Raw genomic sequence first — 20,243 nt, forward strand, 5'->3', positions numbered from 1 at the left:
GCGTGTCATACAATCACTCTATAGGTTCCACACCAAAATGTCTAAGTGTAACCTCAACCCTAACCCTATTATCCCGCCTTGATATTGCTATGCTGTACCAGATGAAGAGAGGGATGGGGATTGCTAATAAAAGGGCCTGTTTGCACTAGCTTTGCTAAGGAAAGTTAATGCTAACATCGTAGCATTGGCTAGGCATGTCTTCTATCCTCAGTCTCTCTTACTTACCACTGCAGTTGGCTGTGCAGGGGGTATGGCGGCAGTGGCATACTTTATAATGAGAGAGAGCAAACCATGCACAACAAGGCCAGCAGTGGTAATTAGAATGTAATATTTACAGATGTTTTTTAATCCTTTTAACTGAATATGGAGCTTTTTGAACAGCTGAGTGGATATGTGAAAGCTGTGTAGCCTAATGGAACCTTGCATTAATCCACCCAAAAGATTCCTTCTTGATTACTTCAAGGAAGGGAGGAAGGAATGATGCATCTCAGAAGTACTTGAATAAGGCCTAAGATTGGTTTGGCCATGTTCAGTTAGCCTTCCTCTTTCCTGTCTTACCTGGCACCTGTCACAGGGGACTTCCTCCCAGGGTCCAGCGATGCCCCCAGTGGCTCCTCCTCCCCCAGAGACCTGGTATCCTTATTCAGCTGCTGCAGTCTGGAACTCAGTTCCCCCATTACCGATGGTTTGCCTCCCTCCTCACTCCCCAGCCCTAGCCCCAACCCCAACCCCCCTAGACTGCCAAGACTCCCCATCCCTAACCCCACCCCGGGTCCTCGCGCCTCCATCTGGTCCCCCCACAGCTTGGACCTCCTCTGGAAGAGGTAGCGGGGCCTCCCAGGGCCTCCCACCAGACCAGATATAGAGCCTGACCCCAGGCCTCCTGACCCCAGGCCTCCAGACCCCAGGCCTCCATGCCCCAGCCCTGCCCCTCCGGCCGCTGCTGCAGCAAGAGCAGCCGCCTGCTGCTGGGATAACAGCTCGCTGTCAGAGCTCTGCTTCAGCAGCGGGTCCCTGAAGGTTACCGGGCCTTTACTGCCTCCGATGTGGGACTTTAGCCTGGGCTTGGGAGGCACTGGTGGCTTGTCGAGCACAAAGGTCTGCCCGTCAGCGTAAGAGGTGTGTGTGTCGGCGGGCTCACCACTCTCCGAAGACAGAGTGGACATGCTGGAGACGGTGGACACGGTGCTGGTGGTCTCCAGGTGGTGGTCTCGCTCTCTCTCACTGGAACTGCGTGTGTCTGGCTCCTCCACACCAGAGTCTGCTGCTGAACCAGACTCAGCCAGCAGGGCTGGAGGATGGGTCTGGTCCGGGTCTGATGGCTTCCCTGAGACGACTGCTCCTCCGGGGGAAGGCTGGAAAGGAGGGGCCTGGAGCTGGGTGGGGGTCAGGCTTGAGGTGGGGGTCAGGCTGGGGGTTGGGGTGGTGGTGGTGGAAGGGGTGAGGGGAGTATGGGTGGTAGGTGTTGTGGGGGAGGTGACAGATTTAGACTGGGGTACAGGGGTCCCCTGGGCTTGGGCTTGTGCCAGTGCCTGTGCCTTGGCCAGCAACCCGTTGGCAAACTCATCTGGAGGTGGGAGTACCCCGATCTTCTTCAGCTCCTCTCTGGTATCCTCATCACTTGAGGACAGCATGGCTGGAGGTAGGCTCACTGTGTAGGGCTCCACATCTTCCTCTGAACTGCCCTGGGCCAGGGGAGCGTGGGCTGGGCTGGAGGGGTGCTGGGCCTGGGGCTGCGGCTGGGTCTGGGGCTGAGGCTGAGGCTGAGAGGCAGAGGGGCTGGGCGATGGAACCCGACTGAGGGAGGGTTTACTGGGCTCGGTGGCTGGGGAGGTGGGGGTCTGCTCCAGCCCTGGTTCCAACCCCACTGCCTGGCAGTTAGTGGTGGCATGGACCATGATTAGTCCAGCCGTCTTCTGCTGTGATGTGTCCATGATACTAATCAACATACTTTTCTTATCCTCCGTTCTCCTCTCCTCCTTCCTCTCCTCTCCTCTTCCCTCCATCTCCTGGCGAAGCAATGCGGGTGAGGATGCTCCCCACTGGGGTTTACTAGCCTGGGGCGACCCCGGACTCCCGTCCCCATGCTGAGGCTCTTTGGTCTGGCTGTCGATGAAGAGCGAAGCCCCCTGATCTCCAGCCCCAGCCCCAGCCCTGTCCTGTTTAGTCCTGGGCTCAGGGCTGCTGGCGGGGGACTGGGTCTGGGAGGTAAGTGCCCGCTCCCTTGCGGCCAGCGCAAGAGCCAGGGGCGAGTTAGGGTCCAGGGGCTTCCCTGTGAGTGGGTGTATGAAGGTAGTGCCGCCAGGTGAGGGGCGCAGGGCCAGGGCAGGGGGCGGCAGCTGGCCCATTTCTCTGCTGAGCATGCGCTCATCGATGGAGCGAGATGTGGTGTAGGAGGGGGCCTCAGGGACGGACCCAGACCCCCCCTCCATGGTCCCCACCGACAGGAAGACTGTTGATTTCCTCCGCTCCTCTAGACGGCGCTCTCGGTCCTTCACAGCGCCGGCGATAGCGGCAGCGAACGGCCCTTTCCCCTGTAGCAGGGCCTCTCCTTGGAGACGCATACGCTCGCGCTCCACCATCAGCTGCTGCTGGTAGTAGTCGGCCCGGCTGGTGTGTGTGTGGCCGTGGGTGTGTGTGTGTCGACCTGAGGGGGAGGACTCTCGGGAGTGGGCGGCAGCCAAGGCGATGCTGGCTCTCTCCTGAGCGTCCTCCACCTGGAGGGGTAGAGATGACAAGAAATTAGAAACGTAAACTTCAAAATAAACTTTGTTCACTTGCTAAAGTAACAGCTAATAATCAGAATAAAGAAATAAACAACTTAACCGACCTGTAGCTGTTTCACCAGAGGGCTCTTCTTGCGCTGGGGCTTGGTGGGTGTGTACAACCCAATACTAAACTGGCCCACATTGGCGTACGGGTTGTCAATCACCCGGCCTTTCCGTTTGATTCGCTCGGGTGGTGTAGCGGAGGCGGAGGGGCGGGGGATGTCGGTGGGCTCCACGGGTAAGTGGGAGGAGTCTTGAAGAATAATCATTGACCTTGCCTTCTTCTGGCGTTCGGCATGGGAGGACTGGCGGGGCGATGGGTCGTAGGGCCGGTCCAGGTCCAGGGAGGAGGGCTTGAAGATGGAACGACCTCCAGGGTCATGACCCTGACCATGACCCCTGGCAGGGGGAGGAGGGGGGCAGAAGGCGGGAGGAGGGCCAGTGTCCAGGTAGTAGAGGGAGGGGGGAGGAGGGGGGGCAGTCTGGGGAGGGGGCGGGATAGAATGGGAGTTGGAGTGGTCTCGGAGGCTGTCCGTCATGGAAGAGCTCCGGGGGAAATGGTGTTCTCCAGCCAAAGCCGACAGTCGGTCCTCCTCAGTTGCACCTGGAGAGGTCAGGGGGCAAAGGTCAGAGAGAGATAGAAAGTCTAAAGCAATACAGAGATGATGCGCTACAGTTGTCAAGTTATTGACTGAGTACTGTACTAAAGGTGAAAGGTGTTACCAAATGACTTGGTCCTGGACATCCCTCTAGGCAGCTGCATATGAGCCCTCTCCATCCCTGGGTGGAGCCCACCATGTAGGGCCATGCCCTGCCTCTCAAACAGCGACTGCAACACACACACAAAAAGGTTTCAGATGCATATTTTATACATAACTGTATGTATGGTATGTGAGTGTGTGGGAGGGTGTATATGCTGATATTACTCTGCGGCTTGTAGGTCTCTGTTTCAGAATGGCTGTGTGTGTGAATGTGTGTTCAGATGTGTACGTTTGTGTGTGTGTGTGGGAGAGAGAGAGTGTGCATCTGTGTTTCTGCACGTGTGTGTGTGTGAACTCACACTGATCTCTGCTGATGTGATTCTCCTGCCGGTAGGTCTCTGTTTGACAGTAGCAGCTCTGTAGTCGGCCTCTGTGGGCTGGGAAGCTAGCATCTCATCTAGCCTTTCTGTACAGGATCACAGAGACAACACACAGTCTGAATACAGCTGCACAGCATGTATGGACCAAGATGCTTTCTACATGACACATTGTGAGTGTTTACAAACAATGCACAGCTCCTAGTCCCTATCAGACATCTAGAAACTAAAATATCACATCTACACACAATATCAACACAACCATGCAGGCCTACACATGTTCAAATACATTTATAATTGACAATTACACCATGCATATCACACAACTAAAGAAACCTTCACTATGTCGGATCAGAGCACAGGAGGTTGGTGGCACCTTAATTGGGGAGGACGGGCTCGTGGTAATGGCTGGAGCGGAATCAGTGGAATGGTATCAAATACATGGTTTGATGCCATTCCATTCACTCCGTTCCAGCCATTATTATAAGCCGTTCTCCCCTCAGCAGCCTCCACTGGATCAGAGGCACAGTGTATAGCATCTAAGTCTCATATCTTTGGGAGCCTCAAGATCGAGGAGCAGGTTCTGACTGACTGACTGACTCAGAGCTCAGTGCCCACGCCGTGCCGGTGCTTCATCCATAATGAACAGTGTGTCAGTGATGATGCCTCAACAGGTCTCCACAGACTCACCTCCTCTCCTCCTTCGAACGGAAGCTTGGTGAAAGAAAGATAATGTCAACGAGGACAGAAAATGTGGGTCAGGATGTGTGTGTGTGTGTGTGTGTGAGAGAGTGAGTGAGTGAGTGAGTGAGTGAGTGAGTTAAAGAGAAAGGACATGTCAAGAGTTAAGGAGAAAATATTATGCTGTCAGAGCAAAATAGTTGTGATAAGGCAGGAAGCATATTTTTATGAAAAAGGTTAAATGAATAGGGGAGAGAGAGACAAAGACACAGACACAGAGAGAAATAGAGAGAGAGATAGAGAGAGAAAAACACAGAGAGAGAGAGAAAGAGAGAGAGAGAGAGAGAGAGAGAGAGAGAGAGAGAGAGAGAGAGAGAGAGAGAGAGAGAGAGAGAGAAAGACACAGAGACAGAGAGAAAGAGAGAGAGAGAGAGCGCGACATAAATACACAGAGAGAGAGTGAGAGAGAGAGACATAGAGAGAGAGAGAGAGAGAGAGAGAGAGAGAGAGAGAGAGAGAGAGAGAGAGAGAAGAGAGAGAGAGAGAGAGAGAGAGAGAAAAGGGCAACCAGTGAAGAACAAACACCATTGTAAATACAACCCATATTTATGTTTATTTATTTTCCCATTTGTACTTTTGACTTTTGTTTACTATCTACTTCACTTGCTTTGCAATGTAAACATACGTTTCCCATGCCAATAAAGCCCTTAAATTGAAATTGAATTGAATTGAGAGACAAAAAGACACAGAGACAGAGAGAGAGAGAGAGACAGAGACAGAGACAGAGACAGAAAGACACACAGAGAGAGAGAGAGAGAGAGAGAGAGAGAGAGAGAGAGAGAGAGAGAGAGAGAGACCGAGAGAGAGAGAGAGAGAAAGACACAGAGACAGAGAGAGAGAGAGACAGAAAGACACAGAGACAGAGCGCGAGAGAGAGAGAGAGGGAGAGAGAGAGAGAGAGAGAGACAGAAAGACACAGAGACAGAGAGCGAGAGAAAGACAGAGAGAGAGAGAGAGAGAGAGAGAGAGAGAATGAGAGAGAGAGAGACAGCGAGAAACAGAGACAGAAAGACAGAGACAGAGAGCGAGAGAGAGACAGAGAGAGAGAGAGAGAGAGAGACAGGGAGAGAGAGAGAGAGAGAGAGAGAGAGAGAGAGAGAGAGAGACAGAGAGAGTGGGGACATATGTGTGTGAATGTTTGCATCTGTGTTCTCACACTCACCCAGTTCCTCCAGTTCGGTGGTCATGGACTTGGAGCGCAGCGTCAAGGTGGTGCTGGGGGCTCTTTTGGGTGGCGGGGGAGCTGTGGAGAAAAGGCAGGGTGAAGATGATGATGTTGAGGGTGAGGAGGAAGGCCCCTTGGCCCTGCTGCTCAGCGCCCTGCGAGTGTGGCCCAGCCGGACGCTCCATCCTGTCTTCACAGTCTTTCCCTGGTCAGCCTGCGGAAAGCTGGACGACTTGTTCAGGCTGCGGGTAGACACATTCTTCTTCATCGTACCTCTCACTTTCCCTCCGTCACACACACACACACAAACACACTCACGCTCACCACCCCACTGAACACTTCGGTGGGGAGTACATTGTGCCATGCGGCCTTGGCAGAGGAAAAAATTGTAGATCCCACAGCTCAGAAATCCCTTGATACACTACCAGCACACCACTCACACCAGTCGGTATACACTCATCTCCGCTAGCATCCAAAAACCCTGAGGATCCTTGTATAGCCTACTAACTATTACAGATCAGCTCACTATTAGTGCTGCGCCAGTCCACAACCACTACCAAACACCTACATATTATTACTACACTATCCAGTCCACAACCACTACCAAACACCTACATATTATTACTACACTATCCAGTCCACAACCACTACCAAACACCTACATATTATTACTACACTATCCAGTCCACATCCAAATAACAGCAGAAAATGTACAATACAATCCCTCAAAACAGGTAGCCCATGCCATCACAGCGTCAACTACTACATTGCATTACCTCCCACTGTGCTACATGGCATGTGCAGCTACACATGATCACAGCTAAAATACACCAGCACAGAATCACACCACACAGCCTATGAAATCCATGCTGCAGCCCACCACTCAACACACTGTATCATCTGTGTTAAAATACAGAAGCATACCTTCCAGTCTTTGCACAATACAACACAAAACCTCATTCAATATACTATCGACCAGCCAGTCCCGTCTCAATGCACCACTGTGGAGAGCAAAAACAGATCAGCAGAACATCTGGATGCCACCACAGCCTGGCTACGCTTCTACACTGAGCAGCTATAGATCTGGATCTAATCTAGTCCATACCGTATCACTTCATCACCGGTCAGCATATTCATGTAAAGTATGGAGAGAGAGAAAGAAAGAAAGAGAGCGATAGAGAGAGCGCTAGAGAAAGTGTATTGCAATGCTTAATTCAAGCGCAGCATGGTTGCTATGGTTACCATGGCGGTAGCAAGTTTTGACGCAGAGGGTTGTGTGTGAGAGTGTGTGTGTGTGTTTGAGAGAGATAGATAGAGAACGGGGGGGGGGGGGGGGATTGCGAGAGTGTGTGAGAGTGTTTCTGCAGAGTTACAAATTGCAGAGAAGGTCCCCTTTGAGCAGAAGTGCTGCCTGTTAGAGTATTGAACACAACTTAGAACAGCTTAGAACATCACAGAACAGCCAGGCAGAGCAAAGCCAGCTCAGTAGAACCCCATGGGGTGGTTACACCTCTCGGATCTGTCTACTGTCTCTGCCCTGTCCATTGCCCCGTCTCACCCCCCAACACACGTTGTAAACTCCTGACCTGAGCCCTCTAGTGTGATGAGAGAATGTGGGGACTTCATCATGACCAAGATGAACGTCTTCATAACCAACTCATTTCTCCAAATTAGCTGGATGAATGGACTATCAGCCAGTGGAGGCTACTGAGAGGAGGATGGGTCATAATAATGTCTGGAACGGAGTAAATGGAATGGAATCAAACACATGGTTTCCATGTGTTTGATGTATTTGATACCATTCCACTTATTCCGCTCCAAACATTACCACGAGCCCATCTTCCCCAATTACGGTGCCACCAACCTCCTGTGCTATCAGCTCAGTATACTCAGGTTTAATACTGTTGCCACTGTATAGGATCAGATTAGTTCACTCACCTGCAAAAGCATTACTAGAAGGAGAAATATTCCACATTTCTAGTGAAAAAGTAGAACCTCTTGGAAAAAATAACATGCTGGATATGCAAATCGTCCTTAAAAAACAGCAAAAAACAGCAAAGCAGGTCTGTCATGTTCAGTTCCACATGGAACAGTGTATTGTCTCTAGTGACAAGAGGACTCGTATATATTTGTAATGACTAGACGTTTCACAGATCACCAATCACTGACTGACTACTCAAAGACCTCCATATCACAGCTACCTCTCTGCTGCTCTCTTTCATTTATATCTCTCTCTCATGCATGCATGTGTGTGTAGAGGAGGGGGGGGGGGGGGGGGGGTGCAGACTGGCACTAAGATCAGCTATCTACTGTCCAGATGGAAGTAGGTCAAAGCTATCTGTCTCTGTCTCTCCCACCCAAGGAGACACACACACAAATACACACATGCACATGCACATGCACACGCACACGCGCACACACACACACACACACACTTTCCCGAGGTCATAGTAGCAGGAGTGAGTGGGAGATGTTTAGCAGAGGGATGATGAGATGCCGTTGACATGGAAACCACATGAATTTACAGTGTGGCAACGGGGTGAAATCACCTTGGTGATGGGAACATACAGATCCTTCACAAATACTTCCATACAGCTAGTGTCAACTTCCATATCCATGACAACATACTAATACAGAAGTTGTCATTTAAGAATCAAATGGCTATATGCCAAAGATCAAATACATGGAGCAGCTAATAATTGCACACTGGACTGGAGAAGGAGTAGATTACATCTGCAATGAGGGACAGGCTGTAGTGGAAGTTCCACTTTTCACCCTGTCCCCTCAAGAAGACCATATACTGTATACATGATACCATCACAGGAGCATAGATACCACAGGAGGCTGCTAAGGGGAGAATGGCTCATAATAATGTCCGGAACAGAGCAAATGGAATGGCATCAAACACCTGGAAACCATGTGTTTGATACCATTCCACCTATTTCGCTCCAGTCATTACCACAAGCCCGTTCTCCCCAATTAAGGTGCCACCAACCTCCTGTGATAGATACTCAATATATGACACATTGCTCACCTTTCTTGCGGACCACCTCCTCAGACTCAGGTTTGCGTGTGACAGAGACCACCTTCATCAGCAGGCTGTTGCCCCCCTGTCTGATCAGAGACACCACCTGCTTATGGCCCACCTTCACCACGTTCACCCCGTGCACCTGGAACACACAAACCCGCATGCACACACACACACGGCTGGAGGTCAGACAGAGAGCTGAGAGGCAGTGGGCCTAGTCAATGGGGTTGGAGAAGAGAGAGGGTGTGGTTACCTCTATGAGGAAGTCTCCTGTCCTAAGCCCTGCCCTCCAGGCCACTCCCTCCACGTCAACAGACTCCAGGTACTGGAGGGCAGGGAACGCTGGTGTTGGGGTGAACTCCTCAATGGGTGTCTCAGCTGGGAACACACAGAGAGGATGACTTGATTTAGATACAGAAATGGACAGATGTTTCAACACAAGAAACACACATATTAATCTCTGAATATTCCACAAGGTATACTCACTGAATCATGAGAGATACACTACATGGCCAAAAGTATGTGGACACCTGCTCGTCGAACATCTCAATCCAAAATCATGGGCATTAATATGGAGTTGGCCCCCCCTTTGCTGCTATAACAGCCTCCACTCTTACGGGAAGGCTTTCCACTAGATATTGTAACATTGCTGCAGGGACATTGCTGCAGTGAGGTCGGGCACTTATGTTGGGTGATTAGGCCTGGCTCGCAGTCAGCGTTCCAATTCATCCCAAAGGTGTTCGATGGGGTTGAGGTAAGGGCTCTGTGCAGGTCAGTCAAGTTCTTCCACACCGATCTCGACAAACCATTTCTTTATGGACCTTGCTTTGTGCACGGGGGGTATTGTCATGCTGAAACAGGAATGGGCCTTCCCCAAACTGTTGCAACAAAGTTGGAAGCACAGAATCGTCTAGAATGTCATTGTCTGCTGTAGCGTTAAGATTTCCCTTCACTGGAACTAAGGGGCGTAGCCCGAACCATGAAAAACAGCCCCAGACCATTATTCCTTCTCCACCAAAATGTACACTTGGCACTATGCATTGGCCTGCTGGCTCCCCTTCCTCTGCGGAAGCATAGCTCCCGCTCAGCCCAGTCAAAACTGTTCGCTGCTCTGGCACCCCAATGGTGGAACAAGCTCCCTCACGACGCCAGGACAGCGGAGTCACTCACCACCTTCCGGAGACATTTGAAACCCCACCTCTTTAAGGAATACCTGGGATAGGATAAAGTGTTCCTTCTAACCCCCCCCCCCCCCAAATTGTAAAGTGGTTATCCCACTGGCTACAGGGTGAACGCACCAATTTGCGAGTCGCTCTGGCTAAGAGCGTCTGCTAAATGACGTTAATGTGCCCTTGAGCAAGGCACTTAACCCTAATTGCTCCTGTAAGTCGCTCTGGATAAGAGCGTCCGCTAAATGACTAAAATGTAAATGTAAAAATGAACAGGCAGCATTCTCCTGTCATCCGCCAAACCCAGATTCATCCATCGGACTTCCAGATGGTGAAGCATGATTCATCACTCCAGAGAACGAGTTTCCACTGCTCCAGAGTCCAATTGTGGCGAGCTTTACACCACTCCAGCCGGTTCTTGGTATTGCGCATGGTGATCTTAGGCTTGTGTGCGGCTGCTCGGCCATGGAAACCCATTTCATGAAGCTCCCAACGAACAGTTCTTGTTCTGACGTTGCTTTCAGAGGCAGTTTGGAACTCGGTAGTGAGTGTTGCAACTGAGGACAAACGATTTTTACGCGCTTCGCGCTTCAGCACTCGCCGCTTGTGTGGTCTACCACTTTGCAGCTGAGCCGTTGCTGATCCTAGATGTTTCCTCTTCACAATAACAGCATCAGCATGTACAGTTGACTGGGGCAGCTCTAGCAGGGCAGAAATGTTACGAACTGACTTGTTGGAAAAGTGGCATCCTATGACGGTGCCACGTTGAAAGTGACTGAGCTCTTCAGTAAGGTAATTCTACTGCCAATGTTTGTCTATGGAGATTGCAATGGCGGTGTGCTCAATTTTATACACCTGTCAGCAACGGGTGCGGCTGAAATAGCCGAATCCACTAATTTGAAGGGGTGTCCCCATACTTTTGTATATATAGTGTACATACTGTATAAAGAAAAACCCACGCACATCTGCCATCTGAGGTACACATAGAGTTAGATACAAACAGCAGCCTGCAAGTGAATGTGTGTGTGTGTGTTTATAATAGAGTGAGGTGAGATGGACTCTATAGTGTGTTCTATAGTGTATTAGTAACAGTGAGAGGTGAGGTGGTGTGACAGGGAAAGAGCCTTTCACTCAACCATTTTACTTTAAATCGCTCTCACACTGAAAATCAGTTTACACACACACACACACACACACACACATACAAATGCACATAAGACAGACACACACACACTCAGACACAAAAATAAATATCAGAAACGCATGCAAGCACACTCCTGACTCGTTAGCTGAGTGTGCCTCTGCCTGAGGATAGAGCTACTGTGCACTTCACACCCTCCATTTAATCCTGGACTGAGTCCAACTATACCACTTACACAGGAGAGCTCCCAGAGGTACCTGCAGTATGTGTGTGTGTCTGTGTGTGTGTGTGGGACGTGACCCCACTAGGAAAGGTCATCCATTCAGTTTTATCTGAGGCACTAGGGAAAATGGAGGAAGAGGGAGAAGAAGAGGAGTGGAAGAGAGGGGGGGGGGTACACGTAGAGGGGGGGAAGTTGAGTGATAGAAATTGGAAAAGGAGGAGAAAAAGAGCATACAAATTGAAATATTGCTAAGGAGGATATAGGGAGGAACTAGGGAGGGACGGACAGACGGACATCTCCTGGCTTTACTGTTCGTTGATCAGGAGGAAAGCCATAGTCAAATTTTTGCTATTTTGTGATTGATTACTGCATTATTTGGTTTAGAGCTTGCAAAAAAGGCATTTCACTGTACTTGTGCACATGACATTAAAACTTCAAACTTGAAATGGGAGGACTAGATCTATAAAGTGCTTTCATTTCTAAACGGTAAATCAGATATGTATGAAAATCGCCTAAAAAGAAGGTGACATTGTGTACTGTCACCTCGTATGAAACATTTGATCTCAAATCCAAAATGCTGGAGCATAGAGCGAAATGTAACATTTTAGCATCACTGTCCAAATACATACGTAGGGGAGGAAATGTCTGCTTGAGATGGAGGAGGAGAAAACACACTCAGACTCCCGGCAAGGTGCCCGCAAGGGGTTGCTATAGTAACCAGCATGGGGAGCTGGCACGTGCAGTAGTGCAAAGTGTGTGTGTGTGTGTATGTATGGAGGTAAAGTAGTAGCTGATAATGACTAATAGTAAAGCTGAGAGAGGAATAAAAAAAGAATTAAAGACAGAAAAAAAGTGGAATAGAACAAACAGTGAATGAGGAAAAAGGAAGATGGAGAAAATTGAGCGAAAGATACTAATTTCTGTCTCCCTGAACACCATGTGTGAGGAACAGATGGGGTAGTCAACTGACAGCTCATCCTAGGATTACGCCACCACAGGGGCTAGACACACACGCACGCACACACACACACACACACACACAGATAGCGAGAGAGAGAGAGAGAGAGAGAGAGAGAGAGAGAGAGAGAGAGAGAGAGAGAGAGAGAGAGAGAGAGAGAGAGAGAGAGAGAGAGAGAGAGAGAGACAATGTGGTATTGACCAAAGACAGTCGTGTTGACTCATAGAGAATTAGTCATACTATGTGACTCAGTGATGGGGTATAGAACTCCTCACATCAACCCACCACATCTCATAACCCACACTCAGAACACCTACAGAGGGGCTCACAGACCTGAAATGACACACACAGACAGCCTATGATATGAAGATGTGCATCTTTCCCTTTCAAGACGATCCGATACGTATCTATATAGATACATGGGCTCCGATATGATACAGGAACGATACGCTTTAGAATGAAACGATTCGGTGCGATTCGGTTTGATAAGAGGAACGAATCGATCCGTTTCGGTTTGATGCGATGCATTAACATTTGTTGCATAAACACATTCATTTTCCATTCTAAATTAAAATCTGCTGCTGATGGAGCTCAAGTGCTGGGCCTCTGAGCTGGATCTGTCTGAGCTGACTTCTGTGTATGTGTGTGTGTGTGTGTGTGTGTGTGTGTGTGTGTGTGTGTGTTTGTAAATGTGTACAGTATGCCTATGTTGTATGTATGCACCAGAGCTGAGCCATAAGGGAGACTGGGCATCTACAGTGGCTTGCCGAAAGGATTCACCCCCCTTGGCATTTTTCCTATTTTGTTGCCTTACAACCTGGAATTCAAATGGATTTTTGGGGAGTTTGTATCATTTGATTTACACAACATGCCTACCACTTTGAAGATGCAAAATATTTTTTATATTCACCCCCCCAAAGTCAATACTTTGTAGAGCCATCTTTTGCAACAATTACAGCAGCAAGTATCTTGGGGTATGTCTCTATAAGCTTGGCACATCTAGCCACTGGGATTTTGGCCCATTCTTCAAGTCAAAACTGCTCCAGCTCCTTCAAGTTGGATGGGTTCCGCTGGTGTACAGCAATCTTTAAGTCATACCACAGATTCTCAATTGGATTGAGGGCTTTCACTAGGCCATTCCAAGACATTTAAATGTTTCCCCTTAAACCACTCAAGTGTTGCTTTAGCAGTATGCTTAGGGTCATTATCCTGCTGGAAGGTGAACCTCTGTCCCAGTCTCAAATCTCTGGAAGACTGAAACAGGTTTCCCTCAAGGATTTCCCTGTATTTAGAGCCATCCGTCATTCCTTCAATTCTGACCTGTTTCCCAGTCCCTGCCGATGAAAAACATCCCCACAGCATGATGCTGCCACCACCATGCTTCACTGTGGGGATGGTGTTCTCGGGGTGATGAGAGGTGTTGGGTTTGCGCCAGACATAGCGCAAACCCAAAGCTACATTTTAGTCTCATTTGACCAGAGTACCCACATGCCTTTTGGCGAACACCAAAGGTGTTTGCTTATTTTTTTCTTTAAGCAATGGCTTTTTTTCTGACCACTCTTCCTTAAAGCCCAGCTCTGTGGAGTGTACGGCTTAAAGTGGTCCTATGGACAGATACTCCAATCTCCGCTGTAGAGCTTTGCAGCTCCTTCAGGGTTATCTTTGGTCTCTTTGTTGCCTCTCTGATTAATGCCCTCCTTGCCTGGTCCGTGAGTTTTGTTGGGCGGCCCTATCTTGGCAGGTTTGTTTTGGTGCCATATTCTTTCAATTTTTTAATAATGGATATACTGGTGCTCCGTGGGCTGTTCAAAGTTTCGGATATATTTTTATAACCCAAACCTGATCTGTACTTCTCCACAACTTTGTCCCTGACCTGTTTGAAGAGCTCCTTGGTCTTCATGGTGCCGCTTGCTTGGTGGTGCCCCTTGCTTAGTGGTGTTGCAGACTCTGGGGCCTTTCAGAACAGGTGTATATACAGTTGAAGTCGGAAGTTTACATACACTTACGTTGGAGTCATTAAAACTGGTTTTTCAACCAAACTATAGTTTTGGCAAGTCGGTTAGGACATCTACTTTGTGCATGACACAAGTAATTTTTCCAACAATTGTTTACAGACAGATTATTTCACTTATAATTCACTGTATCACAATTCCAGTGGGTCAAACGTTTACATACACTAAGTTGACTGTGCCTTTAAACAGCTTAGAAAATTCCAGAAAATTATGTCAGGGCTTTAGAAGCTTCTGATAGGCTAATTGACATCATTTTAGTCAATTAGAGGTGTACCTGTGGAAGTATTTCAAGGCCTACCTTCAAACTCAGTGCCTCTTTGCTTGACATCATGGGAAAATCAAAAGAAATCAGCCAAGACCTCAGAAAAAAATGTGTAGACCTCCACAAATCTGGTTCATCCTTGGGAGCAATTTCCAAACGCCTGAAGGTACCACGCTCATCTGTACAAACAATAGTACGCAAGTATAAACACCATGGGACCACGCAGCCATCATACCGCTCAGGAAGGAGACGTGTTCTGTCTCCTAGAGATGAACGTACTTTGGTGCGAAAAGTGCAGATCAATCCCACAACAACAGCAAAGGACCTTGTGAAGATTCTGGAGGAAACAGGTACAAAAGTATCTATATCCACAGTAAAACGAGTCCTATATCGACATAACCTGAAAGGCTGCTCAGCAAGGAAGAAGCCACTGCTCCAAAACTGCCATAAAAAAGCCAGACTACGTTTTGCAACTGCACATGGGGACAAAGATTGTACTTTTTGGAGATATGTCCTCTGGTCTGATGAAACAAAAATAGAACTGTTTGGCCATAATGACCATCGTTATGTTTGGAGGAAAAAGGGGGTTGTTGCAAGCCGAAGAACACCATCCCAACCGTGAAGCACGGGGTGGCAGCATCATGCTGTGGGGGTGCTTTGCGGCAGGAGGGACTGGTGCACTTCACAAAATAGATGGCGTCATGAGGAAGGAAAATTATGTGGATATATTGAAGCAACATCTGAAGATATCAGTCAGGAAGTTAAAGCTTGGTCGCAAATGGGTCTTCCAAATGGACAATGACCCCAAGCATACTTCCAAAGTTGTGGAAAAATGGTATTGGAGTGGCCATCACAAAGCCCTGACCTCAATCCTATAGAAAATGTGTGGGCAGAACTGAAAAAGCATGTGCGAGCAAGGAGGCCTACAAACCTGACTCAGTTACACCAGCTCTGTCAGGAGGAATGGGCCAAAATTCACCCAATTTATTGTGGGAAGCTTGTGGAAGGCTACCCGAAACGTTTGACCCAAGTTAAACAATTTAAAGGCAATGCTACCATATACTAATTGAGTGTATGTAAACTTCTGACCCACTGGGAATGTGATGAAATAAATAAAAGCTGAAATAAATCATTCTATAGAGAAACTAACTGACCTAATACAGGGAATTTTTACTAGGACTAAATGTCAGGAATTGTAAAAAACTGAGTTTAAATGTATTTGGCTAAGGTGTATGTAAACGTCCGACTTCAACTGTATACTGAGATCATGTGACAGATTATTTGACACTTAGATGGCACATAGTTGGACTTTATTTAACTAATTATTTGACTTCTGAAGGTAATTGGTTGCACCATATCTTATTTAGGGGCTTCATAGCAAAGGGGGTGAATAAATTTGCTGGCACCACTTTTCCATTATTTATTTTTTAGAATTCTTTGAAACAAGTAATTTCTTTCATTTCACTTCACCAATTTGGACTATTTTGTGTATGTCCATTACATGAAATCCAAATAAAAATCCATTTAAATTACAGGTTGTAATGCAACAAAATAGGAAAAACGCCAAGGGGGTTGAATACTTTTGCAAGGCACTGCACCACCCCACTATCAGATTAGGGGGAGGAATGTATTTTTTTTGTCCACCCACTTTTGATCTGAAATCACCAATCACCCACTAATTAACTTGTAATTTTTGCAGATTAAAAGGGTTATATAAATTTGCTATGACATAGCCAATGAATATATAGCACAACTTTGGATTTCACCCCCGTCTTAAAATGGTTTCGACCGTGAAAGTGATTGCTGTCTTCGTTATGAAATGATCAACATTACCCTGTATATCTAAAAATGACCCTATACACTGATTGTTTAAAGAAAAACTACACAGCAAAATGGCATGTGTTGATTTTTCAGTGTAACATTTCTAGTGTCGATTCAGGTGTTAAATTAACTCCGTACTTGTTAAATTAACACTCATTGGTGTAACAGAACCCCGGTGTTGGTGTTAATAACCAGTGTTAACCCAAAACCATGCCCATCATTATCACATTTCCCAGAATGCTCTATTGCAGGTTGATTTTTAGAATTGTTTGTTTCATTATATATGTTTTTTCATGAACATTGATTGATTAATTAATCTTATGCTACTCAAATATAAATAACATACACTTTTCTAAACTAATCCAATTTGTTTATGGTTTTAATACTTTATGTAGTCTCATAGTCTACCCAACCTGACAATCATTCTGAATGCAGGTTGTGGGTGACAATTTTTTAAATAATGTTATATATCCCCACTCCGGCTGGATTCCAATAGGAATTACACATCACTTTGCAAGCCAGCATAATGTGACTTGCAGGCCTGATGTTGCCTGTAAACCATGAGTTTCAGGCCACTGTAATAGGATATAACTAGTGATTTTACATTTTACATTTACGTAATTTAGCAGACGCTCTTATCCAGAGCGACTTACAAATTGATGTTACGTTTTATAGCAGCTAACTTTGAAGCAGTGTGCCGATGCGTGTATCACTTTATCAGAAGTACGTCATCAATGACTTCTGAAGCTTCGCTTGATCACTTGCTTTTTCAAACCGTGTGTTGCTAAATGCGAGATCTCACCGATTTTGCTGTGGTTACAGTGCTTTCTTCGATTAAGCTGCTTTCAAACACCAACCACACTTTCTGCACTGTTGTTCAAATAATTTGTTTTATTTACACTGAACAAAGACATAAATGCAACATGTAAAGTGTTGGTCCCATGTTTCATGAGCTGAAATAAAACATCACAGAAATTTTCCATACGCAAAAAAAGCTTATTTCTCTCAAAATGTGTGTACAAATTTGTTTACATCCCTGTTAGTGAGCATTTCTAATTTCCTTATCCATTACACAGGTGCACCTTGTGCTGGGGACAATAAAAGGCCACTCTAAAATGTGCATTTATGTCACACAACATAATGCCACAGATGTCTCAAGTTTTGAGGCAGCATGCAATTGGCATGCTGACTGCAGGTATGTCCACCAGAGCTGTTGCCAGAGAATGTAATGTTCATTTCGCTACCATAAGCTGGTTCCAACATCGTTTTAGAGAATTTGGCGTTACGTCCAACCGGCCTCACGACCGCAGACCACGTGTATGGCGTCGTGTGGGCGAGCGGTTTGCTAATGTCAACTTTGTGAACAGAGTGCCCCATGGTGGCTGTGGGGTTATGGTATGGGCAGGCATAAGCTACAGACAATGAACATAATTGCATTTTATCGATGTCTATTTGAATGCACAGAGATACCGTGACGAGATCCTGAGGCCCATTGTCGTGACATTTATCTGCCACCATCACCTCATGTTTCAGCATGATAATGTCACGTTCGTTCATAGACGGGACGGACCAAGGCGCAGCGTGATATGCGTACATGTTTCTTTGAACCGAATAAACAACACGACAAAACAACAAACGAAACAAAACGTGAAGTCCAAGGTAGAACACAAAACATACCTTACACGGAACAAGATCCCACAACCCACTAGTGCCAATAGGCTGCCTAAGTATGGTCCCCAATCAGAGACAACGAGCGACAGCTGCCTCTGATTGGGAACCACACGGCCAACATAGATCTAGACATAATAGACTAAACATAGAAAATACAACATAGAAAATCACACCCTGACTCAACAAATAAGAGTCCCCAGAGCCTATGAGGCGGATCAGGCTCCGGGCGTGACAACCACCTATTCTCCGCCTCCCTGTTATGCCCCTGGTCTGGTCTGGACCTCGGCGCGCTGCTTCCCCTCTCCTTCCTCCCACAATACTCCAAGCCCTGTCTGGACCCTGGTGTGGGAGACCCCGAACCTGGAGAGGGGCTGACGTCTGGGTCTGGACTGGAGCCGCTGATCGGAGCTGGACCGGGCACTGGTGGAGCGGACTACTCAGGCTCCTGACTGGAGCCGCTGACCGGAGTTGGACTGGGCAACGGTGGAGCGGACTGCTCTGGCTCCGGAGTGGAGCCGCAGACCGGATCTGGACTGGACCCCGGTGGAGCGGACTGCTCTGGCTCCGGAGTGGAGCCGCTGACTGGAGCTGGATCAGGCACTGGTGGAGCGGACTGCTCTGGCTCCAGAGTGGAGCCGCTGACCGGAGCTGGACTAGACCCCGGTGGAGTGGACTGCTCTGGCTCCGGACTGGAGCAGCTGACCGGAGCTGGATCAGGCACCGGTGGAGCGGACTGCTCCGGAGTGGAGCAGCTGACCGGAGCTGAACTGGGCACCGGTGGAGCAGACTGCTCTGGCTCCGGAGTGGAGCAGCTGACCGGTGCCAGACCAGGCACCGGTGGAACAGGCACGGGCCGTGCCGGACTGGACACACGCACCACTGGCTTGGGGCGAGGGTCAGGAACAGGCCGGGCCGGGCTGGCGACGCGCACCACTGGCTTGGTGCGAGGGGCAGGAACAGGCCGGACCGGGCTGGCGACACGCACCACTGGCTTGGTGCGAGGGGCAGGAACAGGCCGGGCCGGGCTGGCGACGCACACCACTGGCTTGGTGCGAGGAGCAGGAACGGGTCGGGCCGTACTGGGAACATGCCCCACTGGCTTAGTGCGGGGAGCAGGAACGGGCCGGACCGGACTGGCGACACGCACCACTTGCTTGGTGGGAGGAGCGGGACTGTGTTCCTTTATTAACCCCTGCTCCTTCTGCTGCCTAACCAGCTCCTCTCGCCGTGCCTCTAAACTTTCCTTCTCCCTTTTAGCCTCCTGTAGCGTCTCCCTCTGACCGAATAACTCCTGCTCCCTCTGAACCAATAGCCCCCGTAACATGGTGGCCTCCTCTCCTAACCTGCAGACCCGCCCTTTAACGGCCTCCTGCTGCCTCATCGTCCACACCGTGTGCCCCCCCCAAATTTTTTCTTGGGGTTGCCTCTCGGGTCTCCGTCGTCGGCACTGTTGCCGCCGTTTCTCCTCTCTATACCGGGCCTCCACTGTCTCCTCCCAAGGACGGCGATCCATCCCAGCCTGAATCTCCTCCCAAGTCCAGGATCCCTTACCGTCCAGGATCTCCTCCCAGGTCCAGGCTGTCTGCTCCTGGACACGCTGCTTGGTCCTCGTTTGGTGGGATCTTCTGTCACGTTCGTTCATAGACGGGACGGACCAAGGCGCAGCGTGATATGCGTACATGTTTATTTGAACCGAATAAACAACACGACAAAACAACAAACGAAACGAAACGTGAAGTCCAAGGTAGAACACAAAACATACCTTACACGGAACAAGATCCCACAACCCACTAGTGCCAATAGGCTGCCTAAGTATGGTCCCCAATCAGAGACAACGAGCGACAGCTGCCTCTGATTGGGAACCACACGGCCAACATAGATCTAGACATACTAGACTAAACATAGAAAATACAACATAGAAAATCACACCCTGACTCAACAAATAAGAGTCCCCAGAGTCAGGGCGTGACAGATAATGCACGGCTCCATGTCGCAAGGATCTGTACCCAATTAATGGAAGCTGAAAATGTCCCAGTTCTTCCATGGCCTGCACACTCACCAGACATGTCACCCATTGAGCATGTTTCAGATGCTCTGGATCGACGTGTACGACAGCGTGTTCCAGTTCGCGCCAATATCCAGCAACTTTGCACAGCCATTGAAGAGGAGTGGGACAACATTCCATAGGCCACAATCAACAGCCTGA

The 20,243-nt window shown here is 48.5% G+C and overlaps 1 protein-coding gene across 1 annotated transcript in view; it reads right to left on the minus strand.

Annotated features, from left to right (window-relative positions):
- Positions 1–20,243, minus strand: part of LOC311136983 (SH3 and multiple ankyrin repeat domains protein 3-like) — a gene marked incomplete at both ends in the record, with an annotated part of 327,765 nt that overhangs the window by 11,871 nt on the left and 295,651 nt on the right. Inside the window, 8 exon segments of the mRNA XM_084171316.1 lie at positions 559–2,717; positions 2,831–3,372; positions 3,492–3,597; positions 3,829–3,935; positions 4,537–4,560; positions 5,750–5,830; positions 8,787–8,922; positions 9,034–9,158. Coding sequence (XP_084027442.1) covers positions 559–2,717; positions 2,831–3,372; positions 3,492–3,597; positions 3,829–3,935; positions 4,537–4,560; positions 5,750–5,830; positions 8,787–8,922; positions 9,034–9,158 — 3,280 coding nt within the window.

This window comes from Coregonus lavaretus (assembly GCF_964263955.1).
Source record: "Coregonus lavaretus genome assembly, chromosome: 11".
Classification (NCBI taxonomy): Eukaryota; Metazoa; Chordata; class Actinopteri; order Salmoniformes; family Salmonidae; genus Coregonus; species Coregonus lavaretus.